This window comes from Ischnura elegans, chromosome 10 (assembly GCF_921293095.1).
Source record: "Ischnura elegans chromosome 10, ioIscEleg1.1, whole genome shotgun sequence".
In the NCBI taxonomy this organism is placed as follows: domain Eukaryota; kingdom Metazoa; phylum Arthropoda; class Insecta; order Odonata; family Coenagrionidae; genus Ischnura; species Ischnura elegans.
The window spans coordinates 98,490,910-98,500,513 of NC_060255.1; the positions used below are offsets into that span (position 1 = coordinate 98,490,910).

General features: G+C 47.9%; 1 protein-coding gene across 1 annotated transcript; it reads left to right on the top strand.

Annotated features, from left to right (window-relative positions):
• Window positions 1–4,677: 4,677 nt before the first annotated feature.
• LOC124166488 lies at window positions 4,678–5,463 on the top strand. The gene has a single exon (XM_046544018.1). It carries the CDS (start codon window positions 4,678–4,680, stop codon window positions 5,461–5,463), a length of 786 nt encoding a protein of 261 aa, XP_046399974.1.
• The last annotated feature ends 4,141 nt before the right edge of the window (window positions 5,464–9,604 follow it).

Genomic DNA, 9,604 nt, shown 5'->3' on the forward strand with positions numbered 1-9,604 from the left:
TAGTGAAGTGAAAGTTTCCGCAGAGGCGCCGGACGCGGGCGAATCCAGAACTAAAATTTCCGAAAATCAGCAGGAGTGCACGGGTCCCGGAGTGAACCGTGACATCTCCCCCTCTTCCCAAAAAAAATGAAACTTCCTAAAATTAATGTCTCTATGAGAGCCCCTTTAGGTCATTGACGTGCCATGACCCGTCTCTCTTCCCATTTTCATCTTCTAACAAATAGGCTCTATGACCATTCTTCGCTACAATTGTGCATGGCCCAATGTATTTAGGTGCTAATTTTTCTGCGAAATAATTTGCTGCATTCGATTGAACGAAATTTCTTCTATAAACCTTCTGTCCTATTGCATACCCGTAATCTCTCCTACGAAGGTTTTAAAAATTCGCATTTTTATCATAAGCCACCTTTAATCTATCTACGACCTCCCGCCGTATATCCTCTAATTGAGTGATGCGAGAATCATAAGTAGATCTACTACCTATTTCAGGTATGTTACTGCCTTCCCTCTCTATACTCCTAAGTCTGCCATCTAAAATGAATTCACTTCCAAACATAAGTCTGTAGGGGCTAAACGTTGTTACCTCATGGACAGCAGAATTCATGGCACAAATTAATTTATGCAGATTTTTATCCCATAATCTATGATTATCTTTAACATACGATGCAATTAACGTTTTTACAACTCTATTTATCCTTTCCGTGGGGTTGCTTTGAGGATGATAATAGTAACTGTGGAGAATTTTTGTACCATACTCACTGCACAAATCTTTTACAACCTTACTTTTGTACTGCACCCCATTATCACATATCACAGTATGCGGGACCCCAAATTTAAGGAAAATATCGTGTTCTAAATGAGATTGTACTGCTAGTGCTGTGGCTGACCTGACAGGTCTCACCCAAACATATTTCGAGAAAATACAGGCAGAAACTATCAAGTATTGAAATCCAGAAGAGGTACGAGGCAGAGGTCCGATTATATCGGAAGAAATAATTTGCAAAGGCGCGGAGACGATCTTTTGTTTCCCCATAAACCCTGCGGGTTTCCGTTGTATAACTTTATGTTGAAGGCAAGTTGGACAATGAGAAACGTAAGCTTTGATATCGGCTTTCATTTTGGGCCAATAGTATAACTGCCTAACCTTATGGAAAGTTTTGAAAACTCCGAAATGTCCTGCGACGGGAGCGTCATGACATTCTGAAAGTACACTTTTCCTAAGTTCCTTGGGAATAACTCTTACCCATTTATCCTCTAATCCAGATGAAATTAATTTAAAAATCTGACTACCTCTCACTTCCCACTGAGGATGATCATTTGGATTCTTTAAAATCTTACTTTTTAAATTTTGATACCAACTATCCTCCGAATCAGATACCACCTCTATCAATTCGATTGAATCACCATCCTCTTGTATCGGATTCCTAGATAATGCGTCAGGTCCCTCATGTTCTTTGCCTTTTCTATGAACTACTTTGTAATCAAATTGTTGTAACCTGACTGCCCATCTACCTAAACGCCCACACGGATCCTTCAACTTTTCCAGCCACAACAGACTGGCATGGTCCGTGACTACAGTAAAACGGGAACCTTCCAAATAACCTCTATGTTTCTCAATAGCCCAAAGGACGGCAAGACATTCAAGTTCTGTGGTGGAAAATTTTTTTTCGTTTCGGGAAAGGGATCTACTAGCATAAGCTATGACCTTTTCTCCGTTGATGTCCTGGGTGAGTATAGCTCCTAATCCTAAATTACTAGCATCGCAGTGTAGTATGAATTCTTTAGAAAAATCGGGACAAGCCATTACAGGAGCTGTAATTAAACATTCTTTTATTTTGAGAAAAGCTCTTTCGCATTCATCGTCCCAAATGAAAGGTAGCTGGGGGCCTTTCCTTTTCTGCCTAGTTAAATTACTTATCGGAGCCATAATCGCAGAAAAATTTGGAACAAACCTTCGGTACCACGACGCTAGACCTACGAATCTCCTCACTTCTGACACTTTACTGGGTCTAGTGAATTCCAGAATTGCTCGAACTTTCTCCGGATTAACTCTCAAACCGTCCTTATTTACAACGTATCCCAGATATTGCAATTCATCCCTGCAAAATTTACATTTATTGAAGTTAATAGTCAAACCGGCTTTTTCTAGCCTATCAAAAACTTTTTCTAGTAATATCAAATGATCTTGAAAATTGTTGGATGTAATGATAATGTCGTCTAAATAGACAAATACATTGGGTTGAAGATCATAACCAATTACTGTATCAATGAATCTTTGCCAAAGAGCAGCTGACGAAATTAACCCTTGGGGCATTCTAGTGAATTGAAATAGCCCCCTACCAGGAATGATAAAAGCAGTCTTTTCTCTACTTTTTTTTCAAGCGGAATCTGAAAGTAAGCTGACTTCAAATCGATCGAGGATAAGTAATGAGCATCCCTCAACTGGTCGATGATATCATTGACTTTCGGCAAAGCGTAGGCGTCGGGCTTGGTCACTTTGTTAACCTCTCTAAGATCAACGACCCACCTATAACTTCCATCTGATTTAGGAATCAACAGTACCGGTGAAGCCCAGGGACTATTTGAAGGTTCAACAACTCCCAATTCTAAATATTCCTTTAATCCTTCATGCAAAATATTCCTCAACTTCGGAGAATACGAGTAATATCGTTTCTTAACAGGTTTCGCATCCCCCGTATTTATTACATGTTCTATAGCGGAGGTGCAACCTAAGCCTTCTCTACCTAAAGTACTTTTAACTTTTCTAATTAAACTATTCAAAACTTGCAAATTATGTCTCTCTTCTGTAGCTCCTCGCGAGTCACAAGTATTTCATCTACCTTTTCATTCACCGTCCCCTCGGAATGGCATACCCCTCTACCCAAATCTAACACCAGACGTCGCCTCCGACAAAAGTCTATTCCCAAAACAAAGTCATGGGGTAAAGAAGGTACAACCAGAAAAGAGCATAAGCTTATCTCCACATCCATTTCCACTGGTAAATCCATTTCCCCCAAAACTATGTGTCTTCTTCCGTCAGCTACTCTGACAGAGGAAGAACGAAAAGGTTTCACTTTACATCCTATCTCCTGACATTTCTTAAAACCCAATTTTCCCACAATAGAATGTGTGGCACCCAGATCAATTAATGCAACAAGTTTCATACCGAATATAGATATCGGCAAATATGCACGTTTATCATGTCCGAACCTTAAATTGACTTCATTATAAGATTCTTCAAAAGGGGAGGGGCGGGCACGTTGGAACCTAGTATGCCCCGTCTCTAAGTTCCTTGAGAGTTTCCCGTCTTATTAGGACTATTAATCCAATTACACCTTCTACATTTATTGACATTCATGCCGGGCTCTCCACACCTATAGCAAAACAGACGTTTCTTTTCCCCACACGAATTGAACCTGTGGCCTTTGTTGCGGCAATTCCAACAAGTAATATTAGAATCGCTTTTATTTGGACTATTTGTGAGAACTTCATGCATCAACGGACGTCTCCTCGACAAGCCTCCATTTGAAGAAAAACTTTTATTTCTACTGCTGATGGGAGTATCGTTTTCTTGAGCCCAAAGGAACACTTGTTCTAACTCTTTACCTCTATCCCTTAGGTCCTGAATAGTTTCTGGTCTTCTAACTCCTAAGTGTAGGATATATTTGGGCGCTAAATTTCTTAATATTATATTAAGCTGGCATTCTTCAGATACACTGTCATTAAGGCGACTGAAAAGCCCTAACATTTCGGTCACGAAAGTACTCACTCTCTCGTCATTACGTTGTTTCCTGTTCCTAATCTCTTCCCACAATGCCTCTTCATAATCTCTCGGTAAAAATTCTGTCCTCAAAGCTCTTTTAAGTTCAGCCCAATCACTTACCGAACGCCTAATTAACCGATACCACGTAAGAGCTTCCCCCGAGAAGAAATCTACTGCCCCTTGAGCTAAACTACTTTGGTCAACACCTCTGGCATCAGCTAACTCTTCCACTCTCTCTATAAACTGATTTACATTTTCGTCCCCTAAAGCTGAAAAGTTAACATTCCATTTATAAAATGGTACAACTTTAAACACAGATTGAGTCCCTTCCCTTGACAAAAACAGATTCTCAGCAACTGATGTGGCGGTCTCACTTCTTCTAGGTAACAATGGATCACTCGCAATTTGTGAACGACCTTCATTCACAATTCTGTGGCGGCGCAATTTCAAATCCGCGAGCCAGCCGTTGGTGCGCCGGGCGATCGGCAATTGTCGGGAGAGTTTATCGACGTTGCCGCCAGAGGTCGCTATGATAGACCCACGCCGCTGACTGGGCGCCGCCATAACAACCGATAACAACTGGTCCGATGTCTCAGAGACTACGCTGATAAAGCACGACAAACGATCTCAGAGACGCCAGATACCGCAGCAGATAAGGGCTTGGGGAAGAACTCTGATGCTGCAAAAAGCGACCCAGATGGTCGAGGAGTCCGATGTTAACCACGCTACTGAGCGCACGCAATTGTGGCCACGCCAACCGGCGTCTACTGTAACATTACTCCGCGAAAATATACTGTTGTTTTTAATTGAGGTGGTTTTGTTTACGTTAACCGCACCTTCCCCTCAAGTGGTGACCCCGACGTGATTTTCGAGTTTAAGTGTATTTTTGTGAATAGCGTTAGTTGGCGTCCAAAATGGCGACTCCCCCGGACCAAGTCCCGCCAACCGGCGAAGCTTCGGTTAATCGTGTAGCGATGCGTGTGCCACCTTTTTGGCCGGAACGACCGGCGCTTTGGTTTAGCCAGTTAGAGGTGCAGTTTTCCCTCGCCGGCATAACCAGTGAACTCCCAAAATTCTCCCACGTGGTCGCTCAATTGGACAACCGCCACGCCGTGGAAGTGGAGGACATTATTGTGAACCCCCCCACTGAATCCCCATACAAACGAATCAAGGATGAACTAATTTCGCGTTTGTCTACTTCCCAAGAAACGCGCATCCGTCAACTCCTCGAACACGAGGAACTCGGGGACCGGAAGCCCTCCCAATTCCTCCGCCACATCCGTTCTCTTGCGGGTAATACCGTACCCGACGACTTTGTGCGGACTTTGTGGGTGAATCGCTTGCCATCCTCCGCCCAAGCGATCTTAGCCACGCAGGATTCCACGGATTTGGCGGGATTGGCGAAGCTGGCCGACAAGGTATGCGAGGTGACGTCACAACCTCAGGTCGCCAGCGCCGAAGCGTATTCCGAAATGGCGGAACTTCGGAAGCAAATGGCGGAGCTAACGAGGCAGGTCGCAGCGTTGAGCACTCAAAGGTACCGCGCCCGCTCGCGCTCCAGGAGCCGCCCTCGCCATCGCAGCCCATCCGGAAACCGTGACCCGCGGTTTTGCTATTACCACGGGAAGTTCGGTGCTGCTGCTCACAAGTGCCGCCCCCCCTGCGCTTATGTGGCGGAAAACCCGAAGAGCAGCGGTTAATGGCGGCCGATGGCCGTTGCTCTACGCCCCGCCGCCTATTCGTCATCGATGCCGCAACAAAAACGGAATTTTTGGTCGATACAGGCTCCGACCTATGTGTGTATCCGCGTGCCCAAGTGAAAGGACGGAAAGAATTAGCCGCCTATCAACTTTTCGCTGCGAACGGCACCGTGATCTCTACGTACGGGTGGCTCGACTTGGCACTAAATTTCGGCCTCAAACGCGACTTCCGCTGGCGATTCGTCGTCGCGGACGTTGACAGGCCGATAATTGGCGTCGACTTCCTATCATTTTATAACCTACTGGTCGACGTTCGCCAACGTAGATTAATTGACGGCATCACCTCCTTGACGACGCGCGGCCGTGAAGTGACCTCTCCTCACCCGCAGGTGAAGACTGTCATTGACAGTTCTCGCTTTCACGCGGTGCTGGCTGAGTTCCCCCAGATCACCCGGCCATCTGGGACCCCCTGCGAATTTCGGCACACGACCGTGCATTACATTAAGACAACACCGGGTCCACCAGTCGCCTGCAAGCCCCGCCGCCTTGCACCGGACAAGGCGAACATCGCCAAACAGGAGTTCGAGGAGATGGTGCGGAACGGCACTGCGCAGCGCTCCGACAGCTGTTGGGCATCGGCACTGCATCTGGTGCCTAAAAAGGATGGTGACTGGCGCCCTTGCGGTGATTACCGCGCCCTGAACGCGCGCACTATTCCTGACCTCTACCCGGTGCCGCACATAGCGGACTTTGCCCATAACTTAGCCGGTAAGCGCGTGTTTTCCCGGATAGACTTAGTGCGTGCTTACCACCAAATACCTGTGGCCCCCGAAGACGTCCCTAAAACCGCTCTCACCACCCCCTTTGGCCTCTTCGAGTTTACTCGCATGCCCTTTGGCCTGCGCAACGCTGCGCAGACATTCCAGCGTTTCATCGACGAAGTGCTACGAGGCCTCGATCACGCGTATGCGTATCTTGATGACATTCTGGTCGCATCGCGTGATGACAGGGAACATGAGTGCCATTTGCGTGCCCTTTTTAAACGATTAAGTGACTACGGGATTGTGATTAACCCGGCGAAATGTGTGTTAGGGGTTGACGAAGTGACCTTTTTAGGGCATAAAGTGACTAGCTCTGGTGTAAAACCCACCCCTAATAAAATTGACGCGGTAAAGTGCTACCCCATACCCAAAACAGTGAAGGAACTACGCCAGTTCCTTGGTATAATTAATTTTTATAGACGGTTAATTCCGAATGCCGCTGAAGTGCAATCCCCCCTGTGCGAAGTGTTGAAGGGAGGTGTGAAGGGGAGTGATGGTATCGAGTGGACGGTTCAGTTAGACCGCGCTTTTAACGATTGCAAGGACGCTCTCGCGAGCGCGGCATTTGTGGCACATCCCGATGTGCGTTTGCCACTGGCCCTATTTTGTGACGCATCAGATAATGCTATTGGTGGTGCTTTAAACCAACGCGAGGGTGACGAGTGGAAACCCCTTGGTTTTTTCACTCGTAAGCTGAAGCCACCCCAGCGTAAATATAGCCCTTACGACCGTGAGCTCCTTGCAGTGTACGAGGCGGTGAAGTACTTCCGGCACATGTTGGAAGGGCGTGAATTTACCATATTCACAGACCATAAACCCCTAGTGTTTGCCTTCCAGCAAAAGCCCGAAAAGTGTTCCCCCCGGCAGTTCCGGTATTTGAATTACGTTGCGCAGTTCAGCACGGATATTCGGCATGTCGCCGGTCGTGACAATGTAGTCGCTGACGCGCTATCGCGAGTGGAAGCACTATCGAGTGGTATAGATTTCAACGCGCTGGCACGCTCGCAGGCGCAGTTCTTTGCTGACAGTGATAATAATGACCATTCCCTCAGTTTAAAGAAAGTGCGCGTCCCCGGATGCGACAGTGACGTTTGGTGTGACGTTTCGACTCCTACTGTGAGGCCATACCTAACGGAGCCGTTCCGTAAGCCTGTATTCGATTCGCTTCACCAACTATCCCACCCCGGAATTAAGGCTTCCACGAAACTTGTGTCCGAAAGGTTCGTGTGGCCGTCGATGCGGAAGGACTGCCGCACATGGGCGCGAGCGTGCATCCCCTGCCAACGCTCCAAAGTGCACCGCCACACAGTGTCCCCAACAGGCAGTTTTGTTCCCCCTTCCCAACGGTTTGACCATGTCCACATCGACATAGTGGGCCCCCTGCCAGTGTCCAATGGCTACCGCTACTGTTTAACTTGTGTTGATCGCTACTCGCGATGGGCTGAAGCCATTCCGACATCTGACGCAACGGCAGATACGGTCGCACGCGAGTTCTTTCGCGGCTGGATCTCACGTTTCGGCACCCCGTTGAGAGTCACCACGGATCAAGGCCGGCAGTTCGAGTCTGCTCTCTTTCACCGGCTTTCCGTGCTCACCGGCGCCCGCCATCTCCGTACCACTGCGTACCATCCCGCTGCCAATGGAATGGTGGAACGTTTCCACCGGCAATTAAAGGCTGCTATTATGTGCCACGAGTCCGACAGCTGGTACGACACCTTACCCGCTGTGCTTCTCGGCATTCGAGCGGCTTGGAAAGCCGACATCGGCGCATCACCGGCAGAGCTTCTCTACGGAGAACCTCTTCGCCTTCCGGGAGAGTTCTTCGCTCCTTCCAAACCGGAGAACGAGGACGAGTCGTTCGTCGCGAAGCTGCGCCGGCACTTCCGACGGATCCAACCCGTTCCCGCATCGCATCACGGAGAGAGGCCAGTATTTGTCCACCAGGACCTGAAGTCAGCCTCTCATGTGTTCGTTAGAACGGACGCCACACGGCCCCCCCTGCAACCGCCGTATGAGGGCCCCTTCCGCGTCGTCCGCCGCGACGCCAAGTACTTCGTGGTCGACATGAAGGGCAAAGAGAAGGCGATATCCATAGACCGCCTGAAACCCTCTTACACCTTGGCAGCAGAGGACGGACGTCACGACGACGGTGGTACAACTGGACCACCGCCAGCCAGCTCAACAACGCCGGCTGCCATCGACTCTCCGGCGACATCGCTGTCCCATCCCAGCCAGGCGCCACGAGTAACCCGCTCTGGGAGAAGGGTCCATTTCCCCAGGCACCTGGAGGAGTTCGCCATCTAGGCGATATACTTAAAAAAAAATGCCACTGGCGGAGCCGCTTCACCGTAGCTCCATTTTTTTTTCTTTCTTTTCCTCGACCCCTTGAATTACACTAACGAAAACTTTTCTTTCTTTCAAACATCTTTAGTGGCCTAAAGACTGCGGAGGGGGTGGTGTGGCGGCGCAATTTCAAATCCGCGAGCCAGCCGTTGGTGCGCCGGGTGATCGGCAATTGTCGGGAGAGTTTATCGACGTTGCCGCCAGAGGTCGCTATGATAGACCCACGCCGCTGACTGGGCGCCGCCATAACAACCGATAACAACTGGTCCGATGTCTCAGAGACTACGCTGATAAAGCACGACAAACGATCTCAGAGACGCCAGATACCGCAGCAGATAAGGGCTTGGGGAAGAACTCTGATGCTGCAAAAAGCGACCCAGATGGTCGAGGAGTCCGATGTTAACCACGCTACTGAGCGCACGCAATTGTGGCCACGCCAACCGGCGTCTACTGTAACATTACTCCGCGAAAATATACTGTTGTTTTTAATTGAGGTGGTTTTGTTTACGTTAACCGCACCTTCCCCTCAATTCCTTCAAATTTATCAGTCATTTCTCGCAACCTTTTATACAGAACTTTCCCTTTTGTCTTAATGGGATCAAATAACTTAGGAAGGTGTACGGAAATTCGATGCGTATAGTGAATCAAGGCAGTCTTTATTTTTGAAGGATGAATACTCCTATCTCCCTTCTCAAACTCGTTCACCCATTCCAAAATTTCAGCAACTTTGGTTTCAATAACTTCTACCTCATGTTCGAGATTAAAGTTTGGAATTGGCTCAAATACTACCCCGTTCCTTTCCTTATCTAAAAATTCTCTCAGTCTTCCCCTTAGAATAACAACGGTTTCGTTATCTAACGGACAATAGCCACGAAATTTTAGCTCCACTGTAAGCTCCTCCTTTGTCAATCTATCCACCTCCATGACAAGCAATGTACTTACAGAAAATATCGGCAAACACCGCGATCCACCCAAAG

Excerpts from the sequence above, each read along its gene's own strand:
- LOC124166488 (XM_046544018.1), top strand. The coding sequence starts at position 4,678 with ATGGCGACTCCCCCGGACCAAGTCCCGCCAACCGGCGAAGCTTCGGTT.